At 47.9% G+C, this 14426-nt stretch overlaps 2 protein-coding genes across 2 annotated transcripts; one reads left to right on the top strand and one right to left on the bottom strand.

Moving 5' to 3' along the window:
• Positions 1–5276: 5276 nt before the first annotated feature.
• LOC147991963 (uncharacterized) lies at positions 5277–6196 on the bottom strand. Its single transcript, XM_087526822.1, has one exon. It carries the CDS (start codon positions 5909–5911, stop codon positions 5492–5494), a length of 420 nt encoding a protein of 139 aa, XP_087382948.1. The 5' UTR covers positions 5912–6196; the 3' UTR covers positions 5277–5491.
• A 1701-nt stretch (positions 6197–7897) lies between these two features.
• On the top strand, positions 7898–13174 carry LOC125536678 (uncharacterized). Its single transcript, XM_048699928.2, has 5 exons — positions 7898–8529; positions 9430–9566; positions 9848–10214; positions 10292–10446; positions 12013–13174. The coding sequence occupies exons 1-5, from the start codon at positions 8208–8210 to the stop codon at positions 12154–12156; spliced, it is 1125 nt and encodes a 374-aa protein (XP_048555885.2). The 5' UTR covers positions 7898–8207; the 3' UTR covers positions 12157–13174.
• Positions 13175–14426: the final 1252 nt, after the last annotated feature.

Genomic DNA, 14426 nt, shown 5'->3' with positions numbered 1-14426 from the left:
CTACTACTATCAAAACTATCATACTACTTTGCTACTGATCACTTTGCTGCAGATAATTAATCTCCAGGTGTGATTGAATTGACAACTCAGTTGCTAATACTTGCAAATATTCTTTGGCTCCCCTTGTGCCGAATTTATAAATTTGGGTTGAATACTCTACCCTCGAAAACTGTTGTGATCCTCTATACTTGTGGGTTATCAGTTCGCTTAGTCGAGCCTCTTGCTCGCCTAACATCTCGTAGTGGCGCTGGGGACGTGGCGTGTTGCACCTGGTCTGATAGATTGTCCGAGAAGCATCATCCTCGGGTGGTGTTGGGCGCTGCTCCTTAGGGTGGGATCTCGATTTCTGCTTAGACCTCCTCCGGTGTAAAGGTGCTTAGATGAGGTGCTAAGTATATTAAATGCCTTAACAACTCAAGTCCCCAATGCAAAGGTGCTAAACTTTTGGGTGCCAAGCTTCATGCATTTAATTAGTTGTAGACTTAGAATTGTGCTTCCACCTAGGTACACGTGCTTAGCACCGTTTCTTCCTGGGGTCACCATACTACCCTCTCTCTCTTCTTAACTATCATGCCACAATAGATTTTTTGCTTAGTTGGCAACCTTAGCACCTGTACAAGGTGGAGTGTTGGGAGGGGCCTTATGCCGGGAGCCTGAGCCACCCATGTTGCGAAAATTCCATGTCGTTGTTCTTGCTGCGATGTCCCGTTGTCTCCAGAGCGCGCTTGTCGGTATCAGTGATGTCTACTACGCAACCTTCTTCTTGTAGACGTTGTTGGGCCTCCACTTGATAGAGGCAAAGGTGTCCCATCTTTCGATGAGATGATGGATATCGCTTTGGTGGAGGTCGACTTTGATGATCCGACTATGAACGTGTGAGGACGTCGTGCCTTAGCAATCGCTAAACCAACTCCGAGAGGTTATTGACCACGCCGGAGCATGATCAACCTCACCACGAAGGTCTATTTCCTGCAAGCAAATGAAGAACAAGCAAGAAACTAAGATTGCAATCTGGATATTGCGAATATAAGATGAAAGCTTTATTGATCAAGGTGGGGTTTTATTTTAGGTCCAGGTTCTTTTGGCAAGGAGATGGTGAAAAGAAAAAATATAGGCTGGCCAAATGGAGTGTGGTTTGTAGGCCGAAAGACCAGGGCGGCCTCGGTATTCATGACGTGCAGGTCAAGAATGAGGCCCTACTTAGTAAATGGTTGTTCAAACTTCTTACTAAGGATGGTGTTTGGCAAACCATGCTGAGCAATAAGTATATAGGACAAAAGGCAGTGTCTCAGGTATATTGGAAACCCGGAGACTCACACTTTTGGGCCAGCCTAATGGCGGCAATGAAACATCTCTTTCGCTTTGGGTCTTTCGCGATAAAGGACGGGTCGGAGATTCGTTTTTGGGAAGACATCTGGCTAGGCAATGCTAGCCTCCAAGAAAAATACCCAGCCTTATACAACATTGCACGCGATAAGAATAATACTATTGCGCAAGTGCTTAGTTCATCCCCACCAAATATTTCGTTCAGGCGGGATTTGATTGGCACCCGACTTATGTCATGGAATAATCTATTGTCCCGTCTGGATTTGATTATCCTGACACAAGGTCGTGATGTGTTTCGCTGGAACCTTACTACATCGTGGTCTTTCACAGTAGACTCTATGTATCGTGCACTCACGCATTCTGAGGTACCGGTGAGTAATAACAAAAAAAATTGGAAAGCGAAGGTACCACTTAAAGTCAAAATATTCATGTGGTATCTCCGTAGGGGAGTTGTGCTAACAGAAGACAACCTCGCACGACGCAACTGGTCGGGAAGTAAGAAGTGTTGTTTTTGTACTCATGATGAGACAATTAAACACCTCTTTTTTTACTGTAAGTTTGCGCGTACTACGTGGTCAGCCATCCAAATAGCGTCAAATTCGTATCCGCCCACAAGTGTTGCCAATATTTTTGATCATTGGCTGCACGGTATTTCAAATAGGTACAAAACGCTAATAAGGGTGGGAGCAGATGCCTTACTATGGTCACTTTGGCTATGTAGAAATGACGTTGTTTTTAATGACAAAAAATGGTTTCTCCTTTGCAGGTTATTTTCCGTTGTACGCACTGGCTTCGTACGTGGTGTACGCTACAACGAGCGGAGTACCAACCGTTGTTCAAGGCGGTGTGTACACTGTTGGAGCAGGTGGCTACAGAGGTTTTTACCCAACATGAATGGCAGCATAATCTCCGGCTCGGTCCATCATCTCTTTCGACATAGGCATAGTGTCGGTCTATGGACTCTATTGTTGCCGAATTGTCGGTCTTTTATCTTTCTGTTTATCAGACTACTGGTGTTTGGCTGTGTGCATCCTAGTTATGCAGAGGCCAGGTGATACTCTTAATGCTTTGTATCACTTTGATGCTACATTTTGAGATAATAAAAGCGCCCTTCATCGGAAGAAAAAAGTGCAGAGGTTTGTAGGACAATAGCAAATTTCCCTCAAATGCATGACCTAAGGTTTCTCAATCAGTGGGAGGCGTAGGATGAAGATAGTCTCTCTCAAACAACCCTGTAACCAAATAACAAAGAGTCTCTTGTGTCCCCAACACACCCAATACAATGGTAAATTGTATAGGTGCACTAGTTCAGCGAAGATATGGTGATACAAGTGTAATATGGATGGTAGATATAGGTTTTGATAATCTGAAAATATAAAAACAGCAAGGTAGCAAGTGGTAAAAGTGAGCGAAAAACGGTATTGCCATGCTTCGAAACAAGGCCTAGGGTTCATACTTTCACTAGTGCAAGTTCTTTCAACAATGATAACATAATTAGATCATATAACAATCCCTCAATGTGCAACAAAGAGTCACTCCAAAGTCACTAATAGCGGAGAACAAACGAAGAGATTATTGTAGGGTACGAAACCACCTCAAAGTTATTCTTTCTGATCGATCTATTGGGCTATTCCTATAAGTGTCACAAACAGCCCTAGAGTTCGTACTAGAATAACACCTTAAGACACACATCATCCAAAACCCTAATGTCACCACAAGTATCCGCGGGTTTGATTATACGATATGCATCACACAATCCCAGATTCATCTATTCAAACCAACACAAAGAACTTCAAAGAGTGCCCCGAAGTTTCTACCGGAGAGTCAAGACGAAAATGTGTGCCAACCCCTATGCATAAGTTCACAAGGTCACAGAACCCGCAAGTTGATCACCAAAACATACATCAAGTAGATCACGTAAATATCCCATTGTCACCACAGATAAGCACATGCAAGACATACATCAAGTGTTCTCAAACCCTTAAAGACTCAATCCGATAAGATAACTTCAAAGGGACAACTCAATCCATTACAAGAGGGTAGAGGGGGGAAACATCATAAGATCCAACTATAATAGCAAAGCTCGTAGTACATCAAGATCGTGCCATATCAAGAACACAAGAGAGATAGAGAGAGGGAGAGAGAGAGAGAGAGATCAAACACATAGCTACTGGTACATACCCTCAGCCTCGAGGGTGAACTACTACCTCCTCGTCATGGAGAGTGCCGGGATAATGAAGATGGCCACCGGTGATGATTTCCCACTCCGGCAGGGTGCCGAAACAGGGTCCCGATTGGTTTTTGGTGGCTACAGAGGCTTGCGGCGGCGGAACTCCCGATCTAGATTCTGTTCTAGAGGTTTGGGGATATATGAGAGGTGTTGGCGTCGAGAACAAGTCAGGGAAGTCCATGAGGGGCCCACAAGGTCGTAGGGCGCGCCCTAGGAGGGTGCAGGCGCCCTCCACCCTTGTGGTGCCCTCGGGACTCCTCTCGTGCATCTCCGGTACTCCGTGGGCTTCTTTTGGCCCAAAAAAAATCGTCATAGAGTTTCAGGTCAATTGGACTCTGTCTGATATTCCTTTCCTGCGAAACTCAAAAACAAGGAAAAAACAGAAACTAACACTGGGCTCTAGGTCAATAGGTAAGTTCCAAAAATCATATAAAATAGCATATAAATGCATATAAAACATCCAAGATAGATAATATAATAGCATGGAACAATAAAAAAATTATAGATACGTTGGAGACGTATCAATCAGCCCGTCAGCCTTCATGGCGGGGAGACCGATCTCCTACACTGGTGTGCAAGTTCTTCGTCAACATGTGTTTAAAGGCCAAACTATGGTCTACGACGACGCCCAAGCCTTTCATTAGGTTTCTGTCGTGCTTGTCCGATGTTTCCTTTGGTGCCTTTGGTTCTAATCACCCTTCACGTTCTCCTCGTACTGGGACATGTTGGCAGCGATCCTCGAGGGCTTGAATCCGTTTGAGCAGTTGGTTATTCTCTTTGGCTACTTTCCTTGCTGATTTGAGTAGCTATAACCGAGCTTCGTCATGGTGAGAGTTGTCGAACAACTCATTCAGCATGTCCTCGTCATAGGGGCCAAATTCACCGCCTAGCGATTGGGGTTCCCCCTCCTTGTCACGTGATCTATCATGAGGCAGGCTCTCCCTCTCGGGAGCATACCGGTGTCGCCCTTAGGTTCATTGCCGTTGCCATTGTTGTTGTCGTTGCTAGAATTGGCATTGGGTGTGTTCACCATGTAGCACGCGTAGGTCAAGGTCGCCTGCCACTTGCGTAAGGGCAACGTGGCTGGCGGTTGGCTGTCCGCAGACTGCCGACTTCCTCTTTCATGTCTTCTGCCTTGGTGGCTCCCTCAAGGACGTCGGCGAGGTCTTTGATGTTGGCGATGAGATACGTGGTGGGTGGGTCGAAAATATTAACTTCTTCCCACAACTCCAAGATCAGATCTCACATCGAGATCGGAAGGACCAACGTCTGCTGATCCTCGATCCGACGAGATGCCAAACCCGCGAAGATCATCTCTTCGTGGAAATTCTTGATGTACTCCATGTTGCTAAATCTTACGATCCGACCTGGACTCGACCTGGCCAGTCGAGTTTGCGACGAGGGTGACGCCGCCGAAGACGAACATATGCCCTGGCGGGAAGATCGCGCTGGAGCCCATCTAAGCGTTGATCTGAACAATGCCATATCAATCTTTGTAACCGGATTGGACGACACAGCCACAAGTGCAACTCGAGGCTGAGGCTGGAGCAGTGGGGTACTGGGCTCAGTTGGAGGCCTGGCCCAAGCACTCCGCCGAGTGTGCCTCGTTTCCTTTGAGTGCAACAGTCAGCAGGTGGATTAGCAGGGGCCATGGGAACAGGGATGCTGATGGTAGGCTGTGGCTGCAATCTAGAGGTCTCAGACATGGGTAGCAAGCACATCAACCAAAAAAATCAGTCTTTATTCGCTAATCGTATCAGTACAAGGCTACAAGATTCGCTGATGTACAACGGGAGCAGTGGAATGGAGCAGAAGAAAAGAAGTAGTGGTAAACGCAAGAGAAATCGACCAAGCGCTCTGTCCAACGAACTGGAGGTTCAGGGAAGGTGAATTCCCCGCTGCCTAACTCAAAATCAAGCAATCATGCTGCCCGCGCTAGTGTGAATTGCCGTCCTTGCCCTTCTCCTCCCCGTCGCCACCCACCGCCACCGGCGGGGAGCCCTCCGCCGGGTCGACCAGGGGCGGCGGGCGCGCCAAGTGGAAGGCCACGAACTGGGCGGCGGCGGGGTTGAAGGACCCGAACTTGGGCGTCGTCTCCACCCCGGAAAAGCTCCGCGCGAGGAACGAGAACCCGTCGTCCTCCTCCTCGCTGGCAGCCGCGGCAGCAGCCGCCGCGGCGCTGGGGACCTTCTCGAGCGCGGCCACGTGCGCGCGCCGCCGCTTCGGCTCCGGCCGCTCGTCCCCCTCCTCGGCGTCCGTCGGCGCGGCGCGCTTCTCGGGGGGCAGCGGGCGGGGAGGGGAGGGCTCCTCCGCCTGCGGCTGCGCCTCGGCCGCGGGCGCGGCCACCGCCGCCATTCCTCCGGGGAGGGATCTGATCAGCTCCGGGCCGCGGGAGCTTCCGGGGATTTTTTTCTCTCCCTCCCTGCCCCCGCTCCGATCTGTGCGCGCTAGTGCGCTTGGCTGGGCGCGCGTGGTGGGGATTGCTCGGGCGGTCGCACTCACATGGGGGCTCTCGGCCGCGCGGGCTCACGTCACGCGGCGCGAGCCTGTGACACCGCCGTGGCGCTGGCGCCGTGCGCTCCCACCCTTGTCGCGCGTGCGCGCCCCGCCGATAAGGACCTGCCGTGGACTCCTTGTCCCCGTAGAATTCTTCCCCGTTTTCTGTCGCGGTGATCAACCGTCGCCGTTTTATACTGGTGCGTTGACTGGCTGAGAAGTGCTTACGGAGGTGACTTGGGTAAGCACCAATGGCCATTGGCATTCCAGCTTGTATGCTAGCAAATGGTGGTTACATGTTTCTCTATTTGGGAAATAGTGAACACGTGTCGCAGTATGCCGCAAAAACACCTGCTTTTATAAGGCGGTGCTAGGACCGCCGCAAGACTCGGCCGGTCGCCTGCCAGCCGCACGATGCGCGATCTGTGTGTCGTCCTCATCTCATGGCTTCACAAAAAAAAGGAAAAATTTGTCGACGTCCTCGTCGAAATGCCGCATTGGTGGGTTCTCCTCGCCGCGCCGCGGTCGCGAGATGTAGCACCATGGCTATGGCTTGCTGGTCGCAGCTCCAGTAATCGCCGGTCACAGCAAAGTGGCTTGTCGACTACAACAAAAGTGACTCACAATTGCAACTCTGGAAGTCGCTAGTTGCTTTGATTGTCCTACCTTTGGTAGCCGTTGGTTCCAGCAAAAAATGCTCGTTGGAAACTCGTCACTCCTTGTTCCAACATCTTGCCAGCCAGTTCTAGCGCGCGGTCGTCATGGTCGCAACATCTTGGCCCATTGATTCCAGGGCACGGTCGTCGTGGTTGCAACATCACACCGGCCGGTTCTAGGTTGTAGTTACCACGGGCACAACAAGCCCTGTTGTTGGTTCCAGCAACCGCGGCTCCGCTGGGTTCCAGTACCAACTCGTGCAGTCGTCGATGCCTCCACCCACCGCACTTCTGGTTGCAGCACGTCGTGCGTCCGCCCATGTCACGCTAGTCGTAGCACCAGGGGACACTGCTCGGAGAAAGCCCCAGCTGCGGTTGCAGGATTTGCTTCCACCATTGCAGCTAGCGGTTCATCCCGACTCATCATTTGTTGTCGTCACTGATGACCGGCAGTCAACCCCGTCTCCTCCCAGACCTGGACACAAGAGGAGGGAGAGAGGGAAGATGGAGGAGAGAGCAAGCTTGCAGCATGTGGCGTCCCTATCGTCGACGGCTAGCTGTCGTATGTTGCTATCCCCTTAGAGCAAGGAGGAGAGCGCACGAGATAAGGAAAGTGGAAGAAAACGGGCGTCAGTGCGGTCCAACTTCTGTTGCCATGGATGTAGTTATGCAGGTGAGGATGTAGCTCTGTCGCCGGCAGGTTCCAGCATGCGATCGTCATGGTTCCAACATCCGTGGCTGCCGGTTCCAGCACGCGTCACCGTGACCTAGCATCCGGTGGTACTCATCTCCCACCACCGACTGCCGCCGGTGGGTTCCAATTTTTGCTGCCATGGATGCAACTTTGTTGTCCCCGATCGGTTCCAGCAAGAGGCCATCATGATTGCAACATCTCTGGCACACGGTTCCAACACGCGTCACTGCGATCCCAGCATCCAGTGGCATTCGTCCCCATCGCCAGCTGCTACCGGTTGCTTCATCGGTGGCCACCATCTCGAAGCACGCAGCTGCCGGGTGCAGCATGCGGCCCTAGAAAAAGCGATGACGAGGGATGCAAGACCATGAACACCAGGCACATCCAGCTTCCCCTCGTATCGTGTGGTCATGGCCTGTGAGCAGATAGGTCTAGGACGTGGTGCGGGCCCGGTGGCCAGTTCACCGGAGTGGACCAAGGGAGGGGCACGATGGGTTTCGTGCGCGGTGGTGCGAAGACCTGCTCCTGCAACAACTCCGCTCGCATGGATAAGAAAGAAGACCCATGGGCGAGGTCAGTGGAGGAAGTCGGCGCGGGGAGCTGTGGTTAGGGGTGGGAACCTGCGCCGGAGTGGATTAGCCGTCGGCGGCGGCAGGATCTAGAGAGGAAGAGGAAAGCGACGCGCGTGATGATAGGCGACCGATGGATCGCCGGGCCGGTCCGCCGATTAGAAACATTTACAATTATAATCTTCTCTTAATCTAATATCTAAACCTTGTTACGTGTGAATACCTTTCTGTCCCTGATGTGTGAATGGAACGATCGACTGGGCAGAAATCGCATCTCCCTGGCTCTCTCGGCCTCTTCCCCTCTCGCGCCCAAGGCAAAGCGACGCCGGCGGCCGCGACCTGGCCCATTCTCCGGCCATCTCGCCGCCTCTCCCCGACTGCGTCCCTCTCCACCCAAAAAAGAAAAAGAAGGAAGAAAAAAAACTGGATCGGAGACGCGCCAGGTCGCCATTCTCTGCGACGCAAGCAGCAGAACAACAAGACGGCCGGTGGCTGCGAGCACCGGAGCGCACGGCGGGGAGAGGGAGCGACGAGGCGCGGCCGGCACAGACCAGAGAGGTACTGTATCATTTTGCCGCACTGCTCTCTTCTTCCGCTTATATGCTTGAGACCTAGAGACTAGAGTCTAGTTGGAGGACGGCAAAATTGTGAAATCTGATTATGTGAATGTGTAATTGGATTGCATTTTTTTTCTATGAAATGCAGACACAGCCGCACGGATTCTGAGATGTAGGATACTGTAATTTTCCTGATTCCGCCATAGTAGAATGCACACACACTCGTCATTTCCCAGTTTAGAGATCTTGACACAGCCACCATTTGCAAGCTGCTGTGAGGTGCTCTCCTAGTCTCTTTTGCATAAATAAACTCCTCCTTCCGTTTCAAAATAAGTGCCATGGTTTTAGTTCAACGGAATCAGTGTGCAAACGATGGCTGTTGCACGACACTACTCATCAACGGTTGTTTCCCACTGAACAAACGGGATACAGGGCTGTAATCTTGTGTCGTGCGAAGATCGGCCATAAAGTATCATCCATGTAACACTGCTCTTAGTTCAATTTGGAACGGAGGGAGTATTTGTGATGTACTCCCTCCGTTCCGAATTACTTGTCGCAGGTATGGATGTATCTAGATGTATTTTAGTTCTAGATACATCCATTTCTGCGACGAGTAGTTTGGAAAGGAGGGAGTAGTTGGTATTTGATACCCCCTCCGTTCCATAATTATTGTCGTTGTTTTTGTTCCGTTCCTCGAACTCTGTACGCCCAATATTTGCAACCATGCCCTGGATTGCTTTTTGCCTTATACTGCTGGTACCGATCCCTGGCTCCATTGGATGGATATATGTCATTCCCAGAATTTGTTTCACTATTGGGGTTTCTTCATTACCGTGCTGGCAGCGAGTGATTTAAATTATTCTTTCTTCGCTCAGATAGTCGCTGATTTTTCTTTGCCCAGGTGCTGGGGCAGCTTCTTCTTCAGAGATGTTTCTAGGTCTGTTGAATCCGCATGTCCCACATGGAAAATTGCTAGCTGTGGTGCTTGTGGCCGCTTGGACCTCCATTGCTGCTGCTGGTTCGTCGCCTAGTGAGCAGGTACACCAGGGGTTGAATAACGTGTTTGCCTATGTGATTCTACGTCGGATTTTCTACAGATTTGCATTGCTGAATTCAGTTCTAGGAAGCAGGATTTGTGCACCCATCCAATGTTAGATTGAGTTACTCTGTGAGTTTAGTTTTCTGGTGGTAGTTAACTGTGTTTGATGATTAACGAGAGCCACAATGTTAACTACTTAGGCGCTACTTTAAATTTTGGTTCATTTTTTTCCAAGACGTTCAAAATTTTGTCTGTAAGTTCTAATTCTAGTTCCGCGCAGGCATGGAGCAGCCAGAAATCTTTCAATTGCATGCCCTGCTCTATGACATACGTTTCTGATGCATATCCCGGCACCTTGACGCCACCGCTTGCTCAACATATTGACTTAGCTGACGTACCTGATTCTTCTGACTTGTGCAAAGGACTCACTAATGACCCTGATGTGCCTGTGCTTTTGGAATCGCACCGGCAACTTGTTGGTGAAGGTTCCCACCGCCGTCTTGTCTATTCCATGAAATTTGGTAACAGCGAAGATACTTTGGTAAAATTCCTTGATGGCTATGATGCGAATCTTGTGATAATTGAGAGCCTCCCTAGTGGGGTCTTTGTTGACCCATTCGAGCTACATCATTTTGTTGAACGAAAAGGTGAGAGAAAACTCTGAGCTAGCAAGTCAATTATACTATATACATTTACATTGTGATAATTTGCTTTTATCTTGTAGTTTTTCTTGATGTTGCTGTTTTTGGAGACACAAACCTGGAACTCCCCTCAGCTCTGTCCAACCGGCCAGCTGTTGAGATTCATTTTGATCTCAAGCCAAGCACATCAATGAACTGTAACCTTGTGATGGAGCTTCCTCTCCATGCTAGATACCCAGTAAGTTTCTAGTTTCAAAGAAAATTATCTGCGGTAACAAGCTGTCAACTTGATTTATTTGGTTCATGCTGTCTGCAAATACACATACTTCTGATTGGAAATCTTGCCTTCTCAATTTGAGGAAATAGGTCACATGATTATTTTCACAACATTCAACAGCGGTCTAATGTTTATGTGAATATCACCTCCTTGATGGAAATCGGACAGTGCATCCTGATGACAGACAAAATAACTATTGTAGACCAGGTTACCGGCTTGGCGCACATAATGGCAAATAATGCATGCCTAGCATGTTATTTGCAGAACAGGCACCTAACAAATATCAAGTAGAGATCAGCAATACCTTGCAACTGTAGTAATTTATGTTTAGTTTTGCTTTAGGTCACATCTCATTAATGTCCTTGTATTTATGGTGATGTTATGGACCAGCTATTGAGCATCCCACCATAAAAGGTTTCCAGATTTTCCAGAAGAACACTGAAGCTAGTGAATAGTGTGAGAGATGGTACATCTGGCAAAATTGAAATTTCTGATGAACTAAACTGCCCGAAAAATAATTGCTCAACGGCGTAGTCAAACAAGAGACCGAGAAATGAGAAAGGCGAACCACGAGATACATGCTAATAACTAAGTGGCATAAAATCGCAATTCATTGTATATTTGTGTGTTTTGGGTTTCATCGTTAGGTCGAGTTTAAGATTTTGCCAGACTGTGGGTCCCTACCTTGATCCCACGTGTTTTTAGGAAATTTTGAAAAGCTTTAATGATATCAACGGATCAAATGAAGCAAGGGACACTGCAGTGTGTGTGGGCAGGCAACATAGTTGGTGAAATGGGAAGCTACAGAAGTACAATTAATTTACCTTTTCTGGAGAATTCACTTTTTTTGCGAGGGTGGAGAATTTCACTTTTAGAATACTTTCATCTGAAATGTTACGTGTATTGGAGATTGCTGCTGGATGGTAGTAGAAAGAAAGAGAAAACCAGTGGAAGCTCCACCCTCCATTTGCATGTTCTAACTTGGTGCAAACATGCCTGAAATGCACACGGTGTTACGAAAATATTACTACATGGTTCTCATGTTGATCTCCTTTACTTCTTACTTCCTCCGTTCCTAAATATAAGTCTTTTTAGAGATTTTAATATGGACTACATACGGAGCAAAATGAGTGAATCCACACTCTAAAAGACGTCTATATACATCCGTATGTAGTTTCTTTTGAAATATCTAAAATGACTTATATTTAGAGACAGAGGGAGTATTTGTCATGGAAGGTGGATGTACACGGCAGTTATCTTGGAGTAATTTTTTAGGTCTTAGGTTCCTCCCAAATTCTCTTGTAAGAGATGCTTGATGTTATTAAAGTCGCTTTCTCCCCCAAGATTTTTTTTCCAGCCTAAATCCCTCAAGAAAATGACTAAGATTCTGTAGTCCAGTCCAATTCTAGATGTTACCATGGATCCATGATAAAATTTCACATACAGGTTTTCAGTTATTCCCTTCTTCATCGTAACACTTTTGAAGAAATCCCCTAGCAGACTACTGATTGTCGTATTTATTTGCAGCCTCTCGACGCCAGTGGTTACGCAAGGGTTGAGTTGGTCAGCCCTGACCTGCTCCTGCGTTACAGAAGAAAGGAAACCCATCCTGATTCCTGCCTGTGGATCCTCCAGAATCTCGACGCCGCGCCTGTGGAGAAAGCCACGTAGCGCATACCCTGTGGCGACGAGGCGCACACAGGATTTGTATCTAGCCTCACTTTCATTTTGGCTCTGGTTTGCTCCATGTCCATAGTCCTAGCAGCCTCCCTTGTTTCTTGATGCAAGTACTGGAATCGCGAGGCATGATGCATTGGTCTACTTCAAAAGTCAGATTGCTCTCACAGGTTTTTGCACGTCCATATTCAGAGGAAACCAAGTACGGGAAAAAGAGCATCAGTTGCATGCTTGGTGTTTGCCCAATGTTTTTGGCAATCTTTTAAAGAACTATGTGGTTGTAAATTGCCTAGCTTACATCCTGCTACTTGGTCACATGACTTGCTTGATAATGCCTTTTGTCCACAGGAGCTCTGTCGTGCTATCCTTTGCGGCATGTGGGCGATCTGGACCCTCAGAAATAAAAGATACCATGGGGAGATGGCATCAGATATGATCCAAACATCAAATTCTGATGCAAAGGAGAAAGAAGAAGCTAGAATCATTAAATGGAAACGCCGCCCTGTAGGTTTTGTAAAGGCGAATGTTGATGCATCTTTCAATTTGGATACTCGACAAGGAGCCACAGGGGTGATCATTCGGGATGACCAGGGTTGGGTTATTGCAACAAGGAACAAATGGTGTGAAGCCCTCCCTAATATTATCACTGCTGAAGCTCTTGCTCGCGGGGACGGAGCAGATCTAGGGTGCAACCTGGACCTGCTGAAGGTGATTATGGAAATTGATAGCCTTGAGTTGATTAATTTGTGGCGTAGTAGGAACGTTAATAGTTCGTGTATCCTCCCTATGGTGTATCAAATCCAAGATCTTACTAGGGTGTGTATATCTTTTGAGCTTAATCATGTTAGAACTTAGAAGAGAAGCCAAAATGGCTGCTCACTACACAGCCAAAAAGGGCTCCAAATCGAATGTTGTGACTTGTGAGTACTTGGATGTATCAGGTTCCTGTATTCCTAAATGCCTGTATCCAGCGTGATTCTCATGCTGACAGTGAGTAATACATGGCTGTTTGTCTCGAAAAAAAGAGTTGCATGCTTGGTGTGAACCTGTCTTGTCATTGCATGCTTCACTGACATGCATAAGAAGGGGATCGTCCAGGAATATGAAACAAAAAAATGTGTGTTTCCATGGCAGCAACTTGCAGGTTTGAGGCAAGCACTTGTGGTCTGTATGACAGAGTGGATCCGCTGGACCCGCTGCACAGGGCCACCACGATGTCTCTTTTCATTTCACCTCCCTATTTTACTAGTTCAAAGCGTACAGGGCGGCCTCTTCTGTTTAAAAATGAGGTGGTTTCATTTGCAGGATTTAAATTTACTTCCTATATTGTTTGTTCGGTGCAATATATGGTACCCAATAATGTAGCATTATATTCTTACTTCCTCTTGATTCCTCCCCTAACCCTAGGTCGCTAGGGCAAAGTTTTCCCTCTAGACTTCACCGGTGAGCCTGTTGATGCGCCTCTCCTCTACCTGCCGCTTTGGCGGCTGGTAGCAGAGAGGAGAATCCTAGTGCCTCAGCTCCGGTTAGTAGTTTAGATTAGAGTTTTTTAGACCTCGCAGGTACGACTCTTGGGCGGATGACGGTGTTTCTTCTGGGCTTCGATCCTCATCAAGCTTGTCACTTCGGACGTAGACGATGGAGTTTTGACGCAGATTCTTGTCGTCTCCCTAGGGCAGTGCGGTTAGAATTTCTCATCATGTGACGAGATTTGGTGCCATGTGCTTCAGATTTATGCAAGGGTTAACGACGACGACTGCGGTTCCAGGACGCTGGTCCTTAAAGGCATATGCACAAAGACTTCCTGGCTGTCATGGACAAGGTCAAGAAGGCTCCGGTAGGGGAGCGGCGACAGCAGCTCGTTCTGATGGCATTAGTGGTCATTCGGTGGTCTCAGAATCTCGATGTAATTTTTATTATGTTTGAGATGATTTGTATTTTCAATAAACTTTTATAATAGAATCCTATCATTTTTGCAAAAAACAAGATAAAAAACAATATACGATCTACTGACACCCCATTGCAATTACTTTATTTTTCATGTCTTTGTATATCGTTAGAATCCTTTGAATCAATTGATAAGAGTAAAAGGGTCCACATAGTATCATTTTAACCCAACGGTGAATTTTATTGGCTCAAAAAAGGTGCATCAAGATTCAAGTGGATACATGCCTTAAGAGCACATATCCGACCGCTGCATAGAGAAGATGCACACAACCAACACCAACGCACGCATACAAAACACGCGAGGAAAAGAAGTCTAA

This window comes from Triticum urartu, chromosome 1A (assembly GCF_056163025.1).
Source record: "Triticum urartu cultivar PI428250 chromosome 1A, HENAU_Tu73, whole genome shotgun sequence".
Classification (NCBI taxonomy): domain Eukaryota; kingdom Viridiplantae; phylum Streptophyta; class Magnoliopsida; order Poales; family Poaceae; genus Triticum; species Triticum urartu.
Note: the sequence above shows the minus strand (reverse complement) of the source record. Positions and strands in the feature narration are given on the sequence as shown.